Source organism: Megalobrama amblycephala, linkage group LG9 (assembly GCF_018812025.1).
Source record: "Megalobrama amblycephala isolate DHTTF-2021 linkage group LG9, ASM1881202v1, whole genome shotgun sequence".
NCBI lineage: Eukaryota > Metazoa > Chordata > Actinopteri > Cypriniformes > Xenocyprididae > Megalobrama > Megalobrama amblycephala.
In genome coordinates, this window is record NC_063052.1 from 7,939,708 (window position 1) to 7,961,425 (window position 21,718).

Sequence of the window (21,718 nt, forward strand, 5' to 3'; positions counted from 1 at the left end):
TGCTCTGATAGTGGAAATGGGGATTTTCAGTGCTTTAGCTATTTTCTTACAGCTACTTTCTATAATGTGAAGCTCAGCAATCTTTTGCTGCACATCAGAACTATATTCTTTGGTTTTACTCATTGTGATGAATGATTAAGGGAATTTGGCCTTTGTGTTTCCTCATGTTTATTCTCCTGTGGAACAGGAAGTCATGGCTGGACAATTTCATGTTTATGATCACCCTGGTGTGCTAAAAAAATGTAAATATGACTGGGAATATACTTCAGAGATATTTTACTCATAAAAAATTCTAGGGGTGCCAATAATTATGGCCAACATGTTTTGGAGAAAAACATTTATTTCATAATGTGATTTTCCCCGCACTTTCAATTCTTTTCCTTCAATGAAAGGTTAGATTTTTACTCATTTTAACAATGCAGATTTATTTTTACAGTCATCTTTGATCATATTTACCAAGGGTGCCAATAATTCTGAGCACCACTGTAATGCCAGTGAAGAGAGACCAGCATCAAGATTTTTAAAAAAGACGCAAAAGTATCACAGAATGATTCCATGCGACACATGCTGTACATTTCAAGTGTTCTGGGGGTGTATGATATGAAATTTAAAGGATTAGTCCACTTTTAAATAAAATTTTCTCACCCCCATGTCATCCAAGATGTCTTTCTTTCTTCAGTCGAAAAGACATTAAGGTTTTTGATGAAAACATTCCAGGATTATTCTACTTATAGTGGACTTCAATGGCCTCCAGATGGCTGAAGGTCAAAATTACAGTTTCAGTGCAGCTTCAAAGGGCTTTAAACGATACCAGACGAGGAATAAGAGTCTTATCTAGTGAAACGATCGGTCATTTTCGAAAAAAATAAAAACTGTATATGCTTCATAAACACAAAATATCGCCTTGCACGTGCTTCTGCTTTCCGCATTCTTCAAAACGTTTACGCTGTATGTCCTACGCCTTCCCTATTCTACTTACGGAAAAAAACTAGTGCAAGGCGATATTTTGTGTTTATAAAGCATATACAGTTGTATTTTTTTTTAAATGACCGATCATTTCACTAGATAAGACTCTTATTCCTCGTCTGGTATCGTTTAAAGCCCTTTGAAGCTGCACTGAAACTGTAATTTTGACCTTCAACCGTCTGGAGGCCACTGAAGTCCAGAGAAAAATCCTAGAATGTTTTCATCAAAAACCTTCATTTCTTTTCGACTGAAGAAAGAAAGACATGAACATCTTGGATGACATGGGGGTGAGTAAATTATCAGGAAAAGTTTATTTAAAAGTGGACTAATCCTTTAATGTATTATTCAATGAAAGTTCTGACCTTGGCCGTTGGTCTTTTGTGCACAGCTATGCGACGTGCGCGTTTGTATGACTCTATTAGCGCCACAGTTCACTCCGTCTCGCCCAGAAGGAGCACTCAAGTTGTGAGAAATCAAGATTAATAAAAGAGCGACATGAAATACAATCCATGTACCTTCTTCTCTGAGGTGAATATATCCATTGTGTTCGTCGTAACAAGAAGTTATCGCGTTCACACCTGTCAACTGTCATTCTGTCATCAGACAAATGGAGTTCTGGTCCAGGGATATTCAACTCAGTGAAAAAGGTACATAGATACTTTTTTGGGGATTTCTAGGCATTGTATTTTGCTTTTGTTAATCTCGATTTCTCACAGCTTGAGTGCTTTTTCTGGGTGAGACGGAGTGAACTGTGGCGCTAACAGATTCACACAAACACGTACGTCACGTAGCCGTGCACAGAAGACCAACGGCCAAGATCAGGATTTTCATTAAATAATACATTAAATTTCATATCATACACCCCCAGAACACTTGGAATATACGAAACGTGTCGCATGGGATCATTCTGTCATACTTTTGCATCTTTTTTAAAAAGCTTGATGCTGGTCGCTATTCACTGTCATTATATAGACAAGCGCAAGAGGGACATTTTTTTAAAATTCTCTTTTTGTGGTTCATAACTTAAAGAAGGGCATACGACATTAGAACAGCACCAAGGTGAGTAAATGATGGCTTCATTTTCATTTTAGGGTGAACTATCCCTTTAAATAAAGCAAGAGCTGATCACTGAAACATATTCTAGCTCCATTAAAAATCTCTTTTTGCTTTTAATTAAGTGGAATTATCACAAAAATTATTTTTAAAAGCACAATATTTTTAGGCTCACTATTATTATGGACTATTTATCAGGCGATTTGCTTCAGTGACAGTGGATCAGTTTACAGATATAAATAAGATGTCTTTCTCATCCAGCTCTGAATAAGAGGATAACATTCTACATTTATAGCATTTACAGTTAATCTACATCTACATTTAAAAGCTCTTAAGGGCCTATATATATGCTTAGTCACTTCAAGCACTTGATCGATCGGATTGAAATTTGACTAGGCATGCACATTCCTTTTACATTTAAACACATAAATGTGTATATGCCAAACAGATAACCTTATGCAATATGCAAAAAATAATGGAATTCACTGCTGTGATTTAGGTGGCTCATAAAAGCTAAAAACATTGGCAAAAAGCAAACTTCCAAATAGGGATGCTCCGATAAAATTCTGAACGTTACAGATAAACAAATTATTATTATCATGTTGTGGGTCAGTATTATATATTCATATTACTTTGTCTAAATAAATTCAAAAATTAAAAATTATCATTAAAGGTGCCGAAGAACATGTTTTCAAAAGATGTAATATAAGTCTTAAGTGTCCCCTGAATGTGTCTGTGAAGTTTCAGCTCAAAATACCCCATAGTTTTTTTTTGTATTAATTTTTTTAACTGCCTATCATTATAAATGCGCCGATTCAGGGTACGCGGCCCCTCTAAATCTCGTGCTCCATGCCCCAAGAGCTCGCGCTTGCCTTAAACACCATAAACAAAGTTCACACAGCTAATATAACCCTCAAAAGTATAGTATTTATTTGGATGTTTACATTTGATTCTGAATGAGTTTGATGGTGCTCCATGGCTAAAGCTAACATTACACACTGTTGGAGAGATTTATAAAGAATGAAGTTGTGTTTATGAATTATACAGACTGCAAGTGTTTAAAAAATGAAAATAACGACAGTCTTGTCTCCGTGAATACAGTAAGAAACGATGGTAACTTTAACCACATTTAACAGTACATTAGCAACATGCTAACGAAACATTTAGAAAGACAATTTACAAATATCACTAAAAATATCATGATATCAATGATCATGTCGGTTATTATCGCTCCATCTGCCATTTTGCCAGACGTTAATACTGGCTGCCCTTGTATAATGCATTGAACATGGGCTGGCATATGCAAATATTGGGGGCGTACACCCCGACTGTTACGTGACAGTCGGTGTTATGTTGAGATTTGCCTGTTCCTCGGAGGTTGTTTAAACAAATGAGATTTATATAAGAAGGAGGAAACAATGGAGTTTGAGACTCACTGTATGTCATTGCCATGTACTGAGCTCTTGTTATTCAACTATGCCGAGGTAAATTCAATCTTTGAATCTAGGGCACCTTTAAAGGGGCAGTAAGCAATTTCTGAGAAACGCTGTTGAAAGTGGATCAGACTGAGCACCAAAACTCGCTTGCAACCAATCAGCAGTAAGAGGCATATACATTCTTGATCGGGGAGGTGCCAGTGTTGTATAGTGTGTTCATGAATTTGGGGGCGGAGCAATAAAGATAGGAGTGTGATCCTTTTGGGTAGGGGCGTGTTTGTTTTGGTGATTTTCAAATAACATGTTTCTCAGAAATTACTGTACCTTTAAATGATACATTACATTTTGAGACTTGCTAAAGATTAAATTATTTATTCAATTTATTATTAGGTTTTTAAACATTAACCTAAGTATGCATTAAATAACAGCATCTGTTGTGTATTATAAATGTAAAAAAGATACATCTCTCACTGTCTTTCAATGGAAAAAAACATATCTTGTTTCTGTTCTTACTCTGTAGGTGGGCAACAACAATAAACCTTGACTGGAAGCTCTATAGAAGTGTTTTTCCATTGTGACTCTGCACGTCATGCCACATTTAAACTATGTGAAGTTATGGCTTCATCAGCCTCTTATTCTCTTTCTTTGGTGTGTACTGATTCCGATGTCACTTACAACAATAAAAGGCCACCCAGACTGAAAAGTCTTTGTCATCACTGTGATTTAGCCAATTTATTGCCTTTGGATTGCAGCTTGGGTTCGAACCACTTCACCTGCACGCACACACAAAATGAAAGGTGGACAGAGCTGAGATCTATGTGCATAGAGTTGTTTGTGTTTGGAAACTCACTATGTTTTCTAGGCAACTGTCATAACTGTTTTGCAGCATGGCATTCCAAGAGTGAAGTGCTGTAAATCATACGCATCCGCCTTCTTTCCAGATATTCCCTCCATGCTCGTTGTCTCTAACCTCTTCCCTTTAAAGGGTTAGTTCACCCAAAAATGAAAATCATCCCATAATTTACTCACCCTCAAGCCATCCTAGGTGTAGATGACTTTCTTCACTCAGTCAAACACAATCGGAGTTATATTAAAAAATATTCTGGCTTTTCCAAGCTTTATAATGGGAGTGAATGGTAACAAGATTTTGAAGCCCAAATAAGCACATCCATCCATCATAAAAGTAATCCATATGGCTCAAGGGGGTTAATAAAGGCCTTCTGAAGTGAAGCGATGCGTTTTTGTAAGAAAAATATCCATATTTAAAACTTTATAAACTAGAATCACATGCAATTCGATTCTGGTGGAAGAGTGAACTTCGACCTGAAGCATGACGTACTGACGATATAGAGCAAAACAAAAGACCGGTCACAAATTAGAAGTCTAAAACGAGAATTTTTAAATAGAAATGTCAGAGGAGCTTCAGTTTGTTGCCCAGCCCTATTTGTTTGAACCGCGAGAGGCGTCTACTCTCACCTAAGCTTTCGCTACTCCTAAAACGCCGGATCTCAACTCTCTCATGAACGTGCGAATGGATGTTACCAGAAGCGTGTGATTAAAGGTGCTAAAGAGGATCTTTTCGTCGACTGAGAAACCAAAGACTGTTACTGAGTTTTTGAAATGAGCGCATGCGTAAGAACAACCCCCCTCCTTCACAGCTCATTTCGAGGGAACGCCTCCCAAAACTGGTGCACGAGTATTGGAACACGAGTGTTTACCACCGGCATTCGCTGTGTCGTGTTAGTGTTAATGTCGGACTCACCGCAGGTAACTCATAATCTGCAGTTGTTACTCCTGTCTCCTGACAAAAACATTGCATGCGGCGCCTGTGGAGTGTGGAAAGTTACTGGAGCGCGCAGCTGCGCACATCTCTCACAAGGAACGTCATGGCAGTGATTGACAAGCCAGAGGGCCAATCCGCGCACGTCTTTCATAAGGAACGTAATGGCAGTGATTGACAAGCCAGAGGGCCAATCGTTTACGCGATGATCACATAAACGATTGGCTGATGTTTTTAAGGCCCTACCTCGTGCACAGATGATGTATATTAATATTATTCCTTTCAGTGCACCTAATAAATAGTCTTTTATCAGTTAGTAAAGACAGTTTCAAGTAATATTGCAAAAATGTATAAAACAAAACATCCTCTTTAGCACCTTTAAAGTTTATAAAGTTATAAATATGGATATCTTTCTTACAAAAACCTTTATTTACCCCCTGGAGCCGTATGGATTACTTTTGTGATGGATGAATGCATTTTGGGCTTCAAAATCTCGGTTACTATTCCAATTATAAAGCTTGGAAGAGCCAGAATATTTTTTTTACTATAACTCCAATTGTGTTTGACTGAAATTAGATAGTCATATACACCTAGGATGGCTTGATGGTGAGTAAATTATAGGATAATTTTCATTTTTGGGTGAACTAACCATTTAATATGCCATCACGACTTTTCCCCTTTAACCTCCTGTTTGTCCCTTTTTTGCCCCTTTCCTTCCTCTCAACTCTTGTCTTCATCTTCTTTTCATTTTCCAATTCCAGTTCAAGTCTCCGGGTCATTTAGTACAACCAAGCTCCACATAATGACTCTCTCTTTTTTCTCAAATTCAAATTGAAATTCAAATGATCTCACTAACTGTACTTCGCTATTTGTTTTTCGGGCTTTCGCCCTTTCCCTCCTACTTCATAGCCATGGAAACTAAGGGGGACTGGAAAAGGAAACAGGTAACCCATGGCAACAGGGGAATTGAGGGATTCAGGCTGAGTCACCCTTTGAGCTGCCTGAAAAGTAGTGATTGTAATGGACACAGGCAGGACAACTTAGCTTTTTCTAAAAAGGTCAAATTAGCTAATATTTTAAGATACTTATTGACTTTGACGTACATTTATGAGGGTCTGCAGGGGTCCTCTCTGATATAATTTCCTGTTTTAAGTTTTTTTTAGAACTTTTTCAAATATTAACATGCAGTTTTGTTACAATATTATTTTTCTCTCAGAATTATTTTAATAGTGTTCTTTCTTCTTTATAATAGCATGACAGCTGTTTCACCCTGATATTTGTTACTTTATATTTTTATATTTTTCTTGCAACATGCTCATCATAGAAGAGTATTTAAATGTGTATGTATTTTAATGTATTTTTGGATAAATGAATAGATCCAAAAAATAAAACAAATGAGCGACATGACATTGATCCTAATGTAGACTTCAGTGATGTTTACTGCTGTCAAGTCTCATGTATTTTAGGCTTACGATTATGTAAATATTCATAAAGCTTAGACAATTTCAACCAAAAATCTCAGACTAAAAAAAAAAGGCCCAAACGCTGATGGAACAAACACAGATCATGTCTGACAGAGGCAAATCTGGAGGGACACAAGCCCGACACATGGTCATAAAAATGTGAGGTTAGGATTGGCAGAAAAACTCTGTTGAGGCCGTAGCGTGACAGTCTGCACAGCATTCCAGATGTGCCTTGGATATCCTTGCATCCGTTTTTATAAACCTAGTAAACAGTGACTAGTGTTTTCTCACAGTTTTGATCGCATATACACCCAGTCACTAAAGAATAGCTAAATCTCTTTCCCTTTAGCCTGTTGTCTCTTTGTATCCAACAACTCAATGCACTGTTTACTTCAGCACTGGTTAGAAACACAGACACGGTCTGTCAGGAGTAATGAAATCAGCAGGAAAAGCTAGAGCAACAGCCAGCAAGTCTAAAAAGGGTCTCAAAACAGTTCAGCTCCCAACATTTGGCCTCTCTTCTCCTACTCGAGCCAAATGACAGTTTATTTCACAGAACTTGATCCACATGCAGCTGCATGTATCAATCTTGAACACTAATGTATATAAAAACCACTGCATGTCTTCCTTTCCAACTTGCCAGATTGCTTTGAATCGAATCATATGACACACAAAACAAGCGCCATTTGCTCAATAAATTAGTCTAATTCATACATTAGATTTAAAGTGACTGCATTATTGTGTTTAAAGGGATATTATTTAAAAAATATAATTAGTTTTTTTGTCCATACAATGAAAGTCAATGATGTCCAATGTTGTTTTGGACCTCATTAACTTTCATTATATGGACAAAACCAGTTGAAATATCCTTCAAAATATCTTCCTCAGAAGAGGGCTAGCCATACAGTTTTGGAACGATTTCCATTTTTGGGTGAACTATCCCTTTAAATACTGAAGAGCACTTTCTGAACAAACATTTCTCACAGTCCAATCTCTTACCTGCGACTCGCACAACCGCCCTCTCCGCGGGGTCCAGCACTGAGTCCTGGCTCTTGCGCTTGCGTCTCTCATGTTTCGATAGGTTCCATGGCAGAGTGTCCCCTTTGGGCCCGGCTGCGCTGTGGGCACAGGGCGAGAGAGAGCCTCCAGACCTCTCGCTGCGGAACGAACGCTCGCTCACACATGAACGTTCGCTCAGGCTCTCCTCGTCCGAGGAAGACATCTCACCGGGGGGCTGGGAGGAGGGATATGAGGGGTGGCAGGGTAAAAAGGGAAACAGAAATAAGGTCAAGACAAAAACAGAAGCATGTAAGAGACTCTATATAAAATGTGAGATGTATAATTCATCACCCACAGGGCTATTCAGGACAACGTACTATTACTAGAGAACATGAGTACAAAACAAGGCAGGATTTCTGAGAAAATGAACACTTTGCAATAAAATGAAAGTAAAAGAGATGATGGCAGATGCTTTTGGATTTCTGGTGAACATCGCTGACTCACTTTAACAATGATGATGAAAAGGAAAAGTGGCAGGAGGATCGAACTCTGTTTTCAGTCACGGTACTATTAAAACAGGTCCTGATCAGTATTGGGCATTGCATTTGGCTGGGCCAGGCCTCTCTGATGTGCTTTCCTCTGTGATCAGCTGGAAGGAATGAGACCCATGGGGGCTGGAGAAGGTTCCTGTCCGTCAAATTACTCCACATGAGCTGAACTCATCAATACAAGTGAGCTCAGTGCAAGATGTGCTCCCCTTTCCAAACTAAAGCAAAAAATAAATGTAATGTCCACACACTGATATAACTGCTCCATAAAAGTATTGATTGCAACATTTCGACCATCAGGTCTTCGTCAGGCACAAACTTCCCTGTTGAAAAAACCAGCATATGCTGGTTAGATTTGTTTTAAAGCATGGCAGCTGGTTTGAGCTGGTTTGTGCTGGTCCTTAGTTGGTCATGAGCTGGTTTAAGCTGGTCAAGTGCTGGTCCTAAGTAACTAGCTTTAGCTCAGGACTCGGTTAAACCAGCTCATGACCAACTAAGGACCAGCATAAACCAGTTCAAACCAGCAGCCAGGCTCCAAAACATACCTTACCAACATTTTTTTCAATAGGGTTAGTAAACCAAGGTACAACTCTTTATAGACAACAGTTGATCACCTTAATTAAGTGCACGTTCAATCACGTGTACAAGTGTAATCCCACAAGAGGAGGGAAAAAAACAAAAACAAAAAAACAATATAATTCACTGAAACTTAAATAGAAAAACAAATCAGTAACTAAACACCAAGAAAATAACACTTAAAAAAAAGAATATAATAAACTTAAAAAGAAAACAAATCATAATATATATAGTTAATAAATAATGGATTATTTCCTTCAGCTTCAGATGTGCACTGTCCGCCATTATGGTTTTGAATTGCTTGAAATATTATTGAAATCACAAGGAAAATACAATTAAATACAATGTACGTCATATAGACTGCATAATATTATAATGAAAACATTATAATTATGTGCTTGGGATATGGCTTTTAATGGTAAGACTTTCGTTTTTGTAATTATAAAATAATATAAAAATTTTGATTTAGATTTATCGGCCAATTTATCGGTTATTGGCTTTCAAATATAAAGAATTATCGTTATCGGTATTGGCCAAAATATTCATATAGGTGCATCCAAATTTTGTTTTGAAAATATATAATTCATAATTCACTTTCCCCTTTCCAAAATACTCATGTCATTCATGAAAGGCTTGAAATGGGAGCTATGGCTACTCTGAGACAGCATTATATATTGCAACTGTATTTAGAGATTTTCACTGATTAAAATTATTTTTATTCTTTTATTATTTGCTAAAATTCTTAATCAACTAAATTACCTGAGTCAATGACAAATAAAGATGCCCAAGATTATGTAAAAAAAAAAAAAAAATAAATATATATATATAATATATATATATATATATATATATATATATATATATATATATATATATATATATATATATATATATATATATATATATACTTAAATAAATTTAGTATAAAAATGCATATCAAATTCTTGGAAATGTTACCTCTGTATTTGTGTTGGTGTCATATGGTTTTTAAAAACTTGTATATCATTTTTGACAAATGTTGTTTTGATTTAATGACTCTAGAAATTTTGTGTAACCAGAGCCAGTGTCAGGGGATACCACTGGGAATGCTGTCCTGTTGAATGTTTTCTATGGTGTAGCCTACAAATTGAGCTGAGTTGGACGGGGCTCAGAAAAAAAAAAAAAAGGAAAGAAAAAAAAAGTTCTAGGCGACATTGTGGGTGTAGCCATAAATATTTTACAACATTTTTCTTTTACAAATATCATGAATTGTTTATATATATTTTTTAATATTACTATTTCCTTAATAAACAGTAAAAAAATAAAATATCATGGCAAATTACTTTTTATATTTATGATATTGTATTTGTTTTTTCAAATATTACTACCTTCTATTTCATTATACATTTTAAAATAATAAAAGACTCTTCCAAATTACCTTTTTATTTATATTTATGTATTTTTTTTTAAATTTTGATTAATATTTTTTCTTCACTACAAAGAGTATTGTGGCTATTAGTTCTCACTAATAAAAACTTAGTCTAACTTTTAATTTGTATCATATAATGTTACATGCTTCGAGGGCAACTTTTCCTGTAGCTCAACCAGCAGAGCATGATGCTAGTAACCCCAGGAAAATGGGTTTGATTTCCCAGGTAATGGGTAAGCTGATAAAAATATATCCTCTCAAATGCAATGCAGTTTGTTTTGGATACAAATATATAAACGCAATGTTCTATTTTATGATGTGAACAAGTCTGTTCTGTAATCCATTTATTTATTTATTTCAGAAAGTGTACATTACCTGCATGTAACCAGATATGTTAAGCTCAGTATTTACAGCTTCTAAAAAGCAGGACCAAGTTCACTAGAAACCATGTTGCTGAAGCTAGATCTTTTTGCCATCCCGCTGTTGCCTGACAGCATGGTGGTTCAGTGGCAGCCAACAGATATAAATAGAGGCAATGCTGTATTCAAAACCTTGCTATGTCATTATGCCTGTGCAGGAAAATGGAGGAAAATGCTCTATTTTTTTTTCATTATTTCATCATTCATTTCTTTCCCACCACCACACTAAGTCAGTTCAAGACAGCTGAATGCACCCAATGCACCGACAGAGAGCCGTTGTGTTGATTTAAAGTCTCTCTGCAACTAGATCTGCATTTGCACAAAGAGTCGGGCTTCCCACATCGTTCGCCAAGCACGTCTCAGCACAGCCATAATGTTGCGCCACTGCTCCATTTCCCTTTGAGAGAAATGATAAGTTTGTGGAACAGAGGTTGGTGGCATTTGTTCTCTTGCTGGTGTTTATACAATGTGTGCAAAGATATGCTCATGTGCATTCACCCATGAGGACAGAAGCATCTGCTATGAGTAACACTAACACATCACTGTAGACACACTCACTCAATAATGACACTTGCTGGGAACAGCAATGGAGGAGGGGATATTATCATAGCAATGAATAACGGCTTTGCATTATTCAGAGCATTGTGGCCATTTAGGTATTAGTTCTTACAGAAAACGTGACATTTAATCTGGACGTAATGCATGAGGTCATGCATTCTGTATGTTGGAGCATCAGTTTATGCCTTTATATATTAGGGGCTCACAATTGGTTATGCTTCAGTACCTATATTTTACATTGGATGTTAAGTATCGACAACAAAAATATCCTTAAAACGATCATTAAAATGTATTAATTTACCACAAATTACATGGTCAGCACAAACTATGTTTATTCTTGTTGCAAGTGAACCCATATTTAATGTAGTCTAGGTTGCGTTGTTGCTATCCTATACATAATTATACATTTTTTCATTTACACTTTTGTGCAGTGTGGTTTCATGGATGTTAAAGGGGACCTATAACGCCCCTTTTCACAAGATGTAATATACAGTGGGTACGGAAAGTGTTCAGACCCCCTTAAAATTTTCACTCTTTGTTATATTGCAGTCATTTGCTATAATCATTTAAGTTCATTTTTTTTTCCTCATTAATGTACACACAGCACCCCATATTGACAGAAAAAAACAGAATTGTTGACATTTTTGCAGATTTATTAAAAAAGAAAAACTGAACATGATCACATGGTCCTAAGCATTCAGACCCTTTGCTGTGACACTCATATATTTAACTCAGGTCCTGTCCATTTCTTCTGATCATCCTTGAGATGGTTCTACACCTTCATTTGAGTCCAGCTGTATTTGATTATACTGATTGGACTTGATTAGGAAAGCCACACACCTGTCTATATAAGACCTTACAGCTCACAGTGCATGTCAGAGCAAATGAGAATCATGAGGTCAAAGGAACTGCCTGAAGAGCTCAGAGACAGAATTGTGGCAAGGCACAGATCTGACCAAGGTTACAAAAAAATTTCTGCTGCACTTAAGGTTCCTAAGAGCACAGTGGCCTCCATAATCCTTAAATGGAAGACGTCTGGGATGACCAGAACCCTTCCTAGAGCTGGCCGTCCGGCCAAACTGAGCTATCGGGGGAGAAGAGCCTTGGTGAGATAGGTAAAGAAGAACCCAAAGATCACTGTGGCTGAGCTCCAGAGATGCAGTCGGGAGATGGGAGAAAATTGTAGAAAGTCAACCATCACTGCAGCCCTCCACCAGTCAGGGCTTTATTGCAGAGTGGCCTGACGGAAGCCTCTCCTCAGTGCAAGACACACGAAAGCCCGCATGGAGTTTGCTAAAAAAACACCTGAAGGACTCCAAGATGGTGAGAAATAAGATTCTCTGGTCTGATGAGACCAAGATAGAACTTTTTGGCATTAATTCTAAGCGGTATGTGTGGAGAAAACCAGGCACTGCTCATCACCTGTCCAATACAGTCCCAACAGTGACGCATGGTGGTGGCAGCATCATGCTGTGGGGGTGTTTTTCAGCTGCAGGGACAGGACGACTGGTTGCAATCGAGGGAAAGATGAATGCGGCCAAGTACAGGGATATCCTGGATGAAAACCTTCTCCAGAGTGCTCAGGACCTCAGACTGGGCCGAAGGTTTACCTTCCAACAAGACAATGACCCTAAGCACACAGCTAAAATAATGAAGGAGTGGCTTCACAACAACTCTGTGACTGTTCTTGAATGGCCCAGCCAGAGCCCTGACTTAAACCCAATTGAGCATCTCTGGAGAGACCTAAAAATGGCTGTCCACCAATGTTTACCATCCAACCTGACAGAACTGGAGAGGATCTGCAAGGAGGAATGGCAGAGGGTCCCCAAATCCAGGTGTGAAAAACTTGTTGCATCTTTCCCAAAAAGACTCATGGCTGTATTAGATCAAAAAGGTGCTTCTACTAAATACTGAGCAAAGGGTCTGAATACTTAGGACCATGTGATATTTCAGATTTTCTTTTTTAATAAATCTGCAAAAATGTCAACAATTCTTTGTTTTTCTGTCAATATGGGGTGCTGTGTGTACATTAATGAGGAAAAAAATGAACTTTAATGATTTTAGCAAATGGCTGCAATATAACAAAGAGTGAAAAATTTAAGGGGGTCTGAATACTTTCCGTACCCACTGTACGTCTCTGATGTCCTCAGAATGTGTCTGTGAAGTTTCAGCTTAATATTCCCCACAAATCATTTATTATAAATCAAATCAAATTTGCCCCTATTTGGGTGTGAGCAAAAACACGCCGTGAGTCCCTTTAAATGCAAATGAGCTGCTGCTCCCGGCGCACTTTCCAAAAGAGGGTGGAGCTTTAACAGCTCACGCTTCGGTTGCTCAACAACAACAAAGCTGGAGAATCTCACGCAGCCAAAATGAGGATTGTCAGTAATGGTGTTCAGCCTTACATTGTTTGAACCGAAATCAGACACTGATGGAGAGACTCAGGAAGAAGTTACTACTTTTAGAATGGATCTGGACGTTTCTGAATGGTTAGTGGATAAATTTATGCAGTTGCTGTGGAGTTGATTCAACTCATCGACTAGCATGTGCCGTCATGTTAATCTTTTGTGCAAATCCAGCGTTGAATTGACCCTCGTTTGTGAAGCAGTCTGGCGTAAAATGACGGCATGGTAACAACACTCTACTACAACAACTCTTCCTCATCTCTAAAGCAGGCCAACATGGCCTCACCCCCTTTGTTGCGTGATCCTAGGCGTGGGGTTTATGTAAATTTTGGGGTTTGTGATGTCACCATCCCTGGAAGAAGCTCGTTGTAGTCCCTACCAGCCGTTTGTTGTAGTCCTTAAATTTCTGTATTTCTGTTAAGGCAGGAACACACCAAGCCGACGCTGACGAACTAATGGTGACAAAAGCAGACTGTGGGGTTGGCTCACGTCGGCAGTGTCTGGGTCCAAAGTTGGCTTGACATACCAAACCGACGCTCGACACCCGACGGCCAAGTAGCACGTCATTCTGCGCCTGCGCGAGATGAAATGTCTTTCCGTACCAGCAGGTGGCAGTAGCTGAATGGCCAATCAGAATGATCAGAATGCTTGGTGTGTTCCGGCCTTTAAAGAAAATATCTCCCTTTGCACTGAACTTTGAGCGTCGTAACTTTGCAGATGTTGTTTATGCTCAAACAGCAACATTAAACACTAACTAAAGTTAAAATATTGAAATCATAATCAAGGACCCCTTTAAAGGTTCTGCATGGAACCCCTCGATAAAGAACCTATATTTTTAAGAGTGTAGATTCATTTTCTTATAATTTCGTTTTCCCTTGCTGCCCACAGAAAGACCTGTTGCCCATTTTTGGGTCATGACCCACCAATTGAGAACCACAGATCTATTTAAACAAATCTGACCTGGAAACATCTCCTACACCAGAGATAGACAAATGCAAAGTGTTAAAATGTTGAAACCTGCTTGCAAGGAGAGTAGCATATTGATTACTGGGTAAAACATCAGCTCAGTTTAAGAAATCACAAGACACACCGCAATCACAGACACTATTTGTCCTATTTTTTTGTGGTTTTGCATGTTTGCCAAGGACAGTAGCTTCAATAAGCCCCATTTGATCAGATCAAGGATGGATTACAAACCAGGCCAATGGGGCCAGTGCCCGAGGACTCTAACCGTCAGGAACCTCGAGATGTAAAACTGATGTTGATATACGAACAAAGCTTGAATGTGTGCTAGTGACTGTAGCCATAATGTCATGTAAATGAAAAAATTAGAGATAATATCAGCGCCTTATTAGAACAGCTTTAATGTCATAATCGCAGCTGTGACTTTATTTCCTATATTTGTTATGTAATTTATTGTTATTTGGATATCACAAAAATTGCAAGAGGTCCCGGGTCTCGCAAGACCATAATTTTAGGCTTCATAACTTCTAAATGCATATTTGTAAATGAGGTGAAGCAAATGAGCAGAATGGCTACACTCACACAGCAGGCAAACATGGTGTATGTGCATCTCTACAGGAGCACAGGGCAGGAAACCATCTGTGTTAGAAATAGCCTTTACCAACTCAACCTTCTGTACTTTCACACTTTTGACCAGGAATGCTTGTGATTATGTAAACTTATTGAGCACAAGCCTTTTGTTCGTTTCTCTCTGTCATCTCTGGAAGAGATCAATGAATGAATATTCACCATTGAAGGGAAAGACATGTGCATAGATCCATAAATATCTGCCTATGAACGCCCCTTCGTTCAACACGTAGCTACCTCTACTACTGCAAAGTGATGGAAAATCCGACACATTTTGCGAATCGGTTCTTCAGTGAATCGAATTCAGCTGCGTGACATAATTGTTGCATCCACGATTAAGCTCACAAATCAGTTGATTAAACCTAAATGTAATGTTTGAATGTACATTATTAAAGTTAATTTACTATAACCACCATGATTAACATGTAAATCATGATTTATTAAAAACAGTCTGTTTTGTCCAGGTATCCAAACGTCAATAACCGCATTTCATGCGTTTTATTTGTAACATTCTCACTGTTTTGCTGATTCGAGAACAGCTCTGGCAGAGAATTCAGTCCAATTCGTGAACGAATTATTTAGTCCGGTTTTGTGGACCGGCTCAATGGAATCGCTGAAAAGATCCGACTCTTAAGAACGAATCGTTCACACATCGCTAGATCGTAATGTGGCGAAAATCGAGGAGAGTGACCACAGAGGTGTGCAGCAGAGCCTCTTTGTCCAAACACACTGAATAACAGGCTAACTAGAAAAGGATCCATTCATGCGGGCGAGAAATGAATAAATCATCACCTTTATCTGTAATTAATTAGCGAGAGAAATTAACACCTCGGCTCGCTCTCTCTATAGAGAAAAGCACTTCCGATGCTTGATTATTAAATGGAAATGAGGATGCTTGTAGAAAATCTAGTTTTTTACATGGTATTTCAGCGTTTAGTAATGTGAGACGTTAAAGCACAAACTAACAGCTAAGATGGTGACACACATGTGTAAAAACCGATAATCATCAGACACACACACCCCGAGGCTGTCGGACAGAATAACGACGGACATTTGGACCTTCTTACCGTATAACGGCAGTGCCCGTTACCGCACGCAGGGTGTCAGAGGCGGGGATGCGCTGGCTCTCAATCCTGACAAACACGCCTCTCAGCCGGCCAGAGAAACACTGACTCTCGGTCCGTTTTGTACCGAACCCGGTAGACAGAGGAGCAGTATGGAGACTGTGATTCGGTAATGGCTGTCTATTCCCCTCCTTTCATATCCCTCCTTCTCTCCCGCTCTCTCTTTCTCCAGCCCCCTCCTCCTCCTCTTCCTCACTCTCTCTTTCTCATCCACCCTTAAGCCCAACCCTCTTTAATGATGATGATGATGATTTTAATAATGCACAATTATAAGCATTATACGAAAATCATAAAACTGTCTAATAAATTCAATCAAAATTCCCATTAGTTCAATCTAATAATCTCAGTTCAATCTGAAATTCAGTATAACAGCACAGGGAATTGAGGGAAAAGGCTGCTTCACACATTGCATAAATTCTTGTTAATGCAACACCAGACAAACTTTAAATGTGCTTTTAATATGACAAACATTGTATGTATCACAGTTGAAAAAATAAGCATCCAATTCAGTCTAAGATTACTGTTTTTTTTTCACAATGGTAGACCAGCCAGATCAGATGAAGAAGAGCTTATACTGGTTGCGAGACCATCTTAAACCAGCTAAGACCAGCAAACCAGTGTTGAACATGTCATTATAGTTAAAGGTGCCCAAGAATGCTTTTTCACAAGATGTAATATAAGTCTAAGGTGTCTCCTGAATGTGTCTGTGAAGTTTCAGCTCAAAATACCCCATAGATTTTTTTTTATAATTTTTTTTAACTGCCTATTTTGGGGCATCATTAACAATGCACTGATTTAGGCAGCACCGCCCCTTTAATTCGCGTGCTCCCTGCCACATGAGCTGTCGACTATATTACAGCGCATTTACAAAGTTCACACAGCTAATATAACCCTCAAATGGATCTTTACAAGATGTTCATCATGCATGCTGTATACATGCTTCGAATTATGTGAGTAAAGTATTTATTTGGATGTTAACGTTTTATTCTGAGTGAATTTGAGGCTGTCCTCCGTGGCTAACGGCTAATGCTACACTGTCGGAGAGATTTATAAAGAATGAAGTTGTGTTTATGAATTATACAGACTGCAAGTGTTTAAAAATGAAAATAGCGACGGCTCTCTCATCTCCGTGAATACAGTAAGAAACGATGGTAACTTTAACCACATTTAACAGTACATTAGCAACATGCTAACGAAACATTCAGAAAGACAATATACAAATATCACTAAAAATATCATGTTATTATTGCTCCATCTGCCATTTTTTGCTATTGTTCTTGCTTGCTTACCTAGTCTGTTGATTCACCTGTGCACAGATCCAGACGTTAACTGGCTGCCCTTGTCTAATGCCTTTTATAATTTTGGGAACATGGGCTGGCATTATGCAAATATTGGGGGCGTACACCCCGACTGTTACATAACAGTTGGTGTTATGTTGAGATTCGCCTGTTCTTCGGAGGTCGTTTAAACAAATGAGATTTATATAAGAAGGAGGAAACAATGGAGTTTGAGACTCAATGTATGTCTTTTCCATGTACTGAACTCTTGTTATTCAACTATGCTGAGGTAAATTCAATTTTTGAATCTAGGGCACCTTTAAATGTGGCCATACACTCTAACAAATGCTGGGTTAAAAACAACCCAATTTGGGTTGAAAATGGACAAACCCAGCGGTTGGGTAGTTTTACTTAACTCAACTATTGTTTAAAAATTACTTTGTGTGCATAAAATGAACCAAAATATGTTGGAAATGAACATTTATTGATAAGTTTAATAAATAATAATTAAACATTAGACAGGACATTATTAATAAATGTTCACCTTTTGATTATTATTGTTGCCTCTAGTAATTATGCGCTTCTTTTTAATTTCCAACCTATTTTAGTTTATTTAAAGCCAGCCATATAGTAATTTTTAAACAATAGTTGAGTTAAACAAAACTATCCAGCAGGTTGGACAAACATTTAACCCAACCGCTGGGTCATAACAACCCAATTGCTGGGTTTGTCCATTTTCAACCCAACTTGGGTTGGTTTTAACCCAGTGTAGCATTTCCAATATTTACCCCCTACAAAAATAAATGACAAACTTTTGTAGTTGTCCTTAAAAATACTAAAAGTATAATCCGTAATGAATCTGTAGTCAAGAATCTGTGTCCTCATTGAGCTGCAGTGGAATTCATTGTGACAGTGAAGGATTAACTGCTGCTGCTGAACTGATCAAACAAAACCCATCACAGAGCAGCCCTGCTAAAAATAACAGTGGACATCCTGTGGACATACTTTGCCAAATTTTAACTCTAGAAAGATTGTCATCACGTGAAGACAAAGACTATAAAATGGACTCGATCTTACAGTGACATCTAATTGTATAAAGCAAGCTTATAACCTTAAACAGGCTCAATTGAACCCATGTGATGGTCGGCGCGTCTTCATTCCACTCATGTACCCGACCTTACGTTTGAACTTTGCTCAGACAGAGCTGTTCTAAGCGTCTCAACAGAAATATCTAGCAATTTATGAACCATGCTCATCCAATTATTCAAGCAGTTTATGAACCATACCTCCAATTATTTCCATTTGATTGCTTGGGCTTTGCAAAAATGTCACAGGAGGATAAAAGTAATTTCTCTAGAATATTGATGCTTCGTTTATTAGTTTAAATCAACACTTTAAGGTAACTGAAGTTCAAAAATTGTGGTTTGTTACTGCCACCCACTGACCAACATACCAAATAACTAATCTTGTAAGAGCGACTGGAATGTAATTGGGATGTCAAATGGATTGATGCATTCATATTAAGCTTTCACTTGGAAGCTGTCCCATGGGAAGCTTAACCAAACCACTTAAAGACAGTTGAACTCAATTCAGACTCAAAGACAGATTCAATATATTGTACCACAGTATAATACAGATAATCAGATGGTCTCACACTACCTGAAGAATGAATTCAAGTTTAATGCATCATATCAGTGGTTCTGAATAAGGGGGTCGGGGCCCACTAGGGGGCCTCAGAATCTTAAAAGAGAACACAGGATGACTTAAAGGATTAGTCCACTTTCATATAAAATTTCCCTCTTAATTTACTCACCCCCATGTCATCCAAGATGTTCACGTTTATCTTTCTTCAGTCGAAAAGAAATTAAGGTTTTTGATGAAAACATTCCTGTTCTACTTACGGAAAACAACAGAACTGGCACCGCGTTCTTTCCGTAAGTTGAATAGGGAAGGCGTAGGACATACAGCGTAAGCAGAAGCATTTGCAAGGTGATCATTTGTGTTTATAAAGCATATACAGTTGTATTATTTTCGAAAATGACCGATCGTTTCGCTAGATAAGACCCTTATTCCTCGTCTGGTATTGTTTAAAGCCCTTTAAAGCTGCACTGAAACTGTAATTTTGACCTTCAACCATTTGGAGGCCATTGAAGTCCACTATATGGAGAAAAATCCTGGAATGTTTTCATCAAAAATCTTCATTTCTTTTCGACTGAAGAAAGAAAGACATGAACATCTTGGATGACATGGGGGTGAGTAAATTATCAGGAAAAGTTTATTTGAAAGTGAACTAATCCTTTAAAGGGATAGTTCACCCAAAAATGAAAATTGTCATCATTTACTGGGGGGGGGGGGGAATAGTATGGAAGTCCACTAAAAATTACATATATAGACAATAACAATGACATGGAATCATTATATTTATTTCTTGAACATTAAACAATGTTGATACAGCAATAATATTATAATACATAAGCAAGGAAGTAACTGTACAACAGGATGAAAGAGATTGTATGTTCGGTCTGGGGTTGTTGAATTCACGGCCGGGCCTCTTCATTGCCTGAGTGGTGCGGAGGGGGAGTGTACGTTCCCTCTTTAATCATCTTCTCCTTCTGCTTACGGATCTCATATAAGCGTTGTTGCTGTAGGGAGTGATAATTATGTTAGTAATGTGAATAACCTCAATTACATTGCCTGAATATTTCCGAATTTACTTACAGTCTTTCGGCGGTGCAAGCACTCATAGAAGTCTTCCAACTCCAGATTGCACTCCTTTTTGGCCCGGTTCTGGCCGATGCCGTGGGCGCACTCTATCCACTCCTTCTGAAAGGCATGGCAGTGAGCGGCCCGCTTCTGTGGCTGTTCCCCACTCTGAGCTAAGAGCCACTGGTCCAGATTAATCCCAAGCTTTGACTGGAGGTCAATGAACGGCATGATTCTAGGAATTGAACAGAAATGTCTAATGTAAAATAATGCATTCTTAAAAACAATGAACAAAGCAGTTGTTCACTTTTGTTCTAATAAATAACGACTCATTGTTTAGCCTATATATTTCTGGCACTCTTCAGGCACTAAAGTTGGCATGAAACAGAATTTACGATAGTCTATTGTGACTGTGACTTATATCTGAGTTAAACCGTTTCTGAACAAGAAAAGATGTAGGACAGGATTTAATTTTGTCCATAGGGATTTGATTGGATCGCTGTGGTTTGCTATTGCTGCTCACATGTGATTGAAAGGTTGCCCCGCCCTCAAGCCAGTAAACACATCATCAGAGAAGATATATCATTTCAAGAGAAAATTCTGATTAAAGATTATGAGGACACATGAATTCAAAAATAAAAATTAATGATTTGGACGGATAAATCATTTATAATAAATACTGCAATATTCCATAAAATATAACAATGGTCAATTTTGACTTAATGGTGAAACTAAATAAAACAAAAGTGTACTACTGAGTATCTCCAAAACTTGTTTATTATTGGTAAGTTGATAGCGGACATGCCTAAATTATTATTTAATATATTACAGCTATATGCTTTAAACTGAAAACGTTTCAAATATTAAGAAGAAAGCTGTTGAACGACCTTATTAATGTATATCACTAGTAATTTATAAGCTTGCGTCATAAAAAAAGCTATCTATCGGCTCATGCAATTAGTTAATATTACATTTAACATTTGCACTTGTTTACTTTACTTTAACAGTGTAGAATAAACATGCTATGTTGATAACAGTCGTCCTGATGCAGGCTAATTTGCTAGCCTGACGGCAGGCCCGATAACGATACAGCAGAATGCGTTTATTTTAATGTAATAGATGTACAGCAAAAGGTTTACATTAGTGCTGGTATATTTATGAACGTCACATGTAAGATAGAAAAGCTATCAAATTGTAAATACAAGCACTGACCGTTCGGTTCAGAGTCACTTTAACCTTCCCAGGCCCACAGTTCACTCACGACCTGTCCGCTGCCGTAAACCAGGCGCTGCTTGTTTACGCCACTGCTGCAAAAACATTCTGACGTCAAAGTTGCACACGCACAGTAGGGGGCAGTGTTGGTACATTTTTGATTTGAAGTATTTTGAATTGAAGCCTGAACCTGTTATTTTA

General features: G+C 38.0%; 2 protein-coding genes across 27 annotated transcripts in view; both read right to left on the reverse strand.

Annotated features, from left to right (window-relative positions):
* The window catches only part of macf1a (microtubule actin crosslinking factor 1a), a 194,465-nt gene extending 178,022 nt beyond the window's left edge, over window positions 1-16,443 (reverse strand). For 21 of the 26 annotated variants that reach the window (XM_048201467.1, XM_048201465.1, XM_048201470.1 and 18 more), the window contains exons 1-2: window positions 16,269-16,442; window positions 7,698-7,932 (exon numbers count right to left, since the gene is read on the reverse strand). In XM_048201467.1, coding sequence (XP_048057424.1) covers window positions 7,698-7,920 — 223 coding nt within the window. In that variant the 5' untranslated portion in view covers window positions 7,921-7,932; window positions 16,269-16,442. Of the gene's footprint in view, window positions 1-7,697; window positions 7,933-16,268 lie in introns of all 26 variants that reach the window. The other 5 variants (XM_048201459.1, XM_048201458.1, XM_048201460.1 and 2 more) reach the window with 2 other exon arrangements.
* Window positions 16,444-20,009: 3,566 nt separating this feature from the next.
* On the reverse strand, window positions 20,010-21,672 carry ndufs5 (NADH:ubiquinone oxidoreductase subunit S5). The gene is made up of 3 exons (XM_048201474.1): window positions 21,518-21,672; window positions 20,321-20,540; window positions 20,010-20,244 (listed from the first exon to the last, which is right to left on the reverse strand). The coding sequence occupies exons 2-3, from the start codon at window positions 20,534-20,536 to the stop codon at window positions 20,140-20,142; spliced, it is 321 nt and encodes a 106-aa protein (XP_048057431.1). The 5' UTR covers window positions 20,537-20,540; window positions 21,518-21,672; the 3' UTR covers window positions 20,010-20,139.
* Between the last annotated feature and the right edge of the window lie 46 nt (window positions 21,673-21,718).

Excerpts from the sequence above, each read along its gene's own strand:
- ndufs5 (XM_048201474.1), bottom strand. The coding sequence starts at position 20,536 with ATGCCGTTCATTGACCTCCAGTCAAAGCTTGGGATTAATCTGGACCAG. Across the intron at positions 20,245-20,320 it reads GCTTGCACCGCCGAAAGACT|CAACAACGCTTATATGAGAT; the intron begins GTAAGTAAATTC and ends CACTCCCTACAG.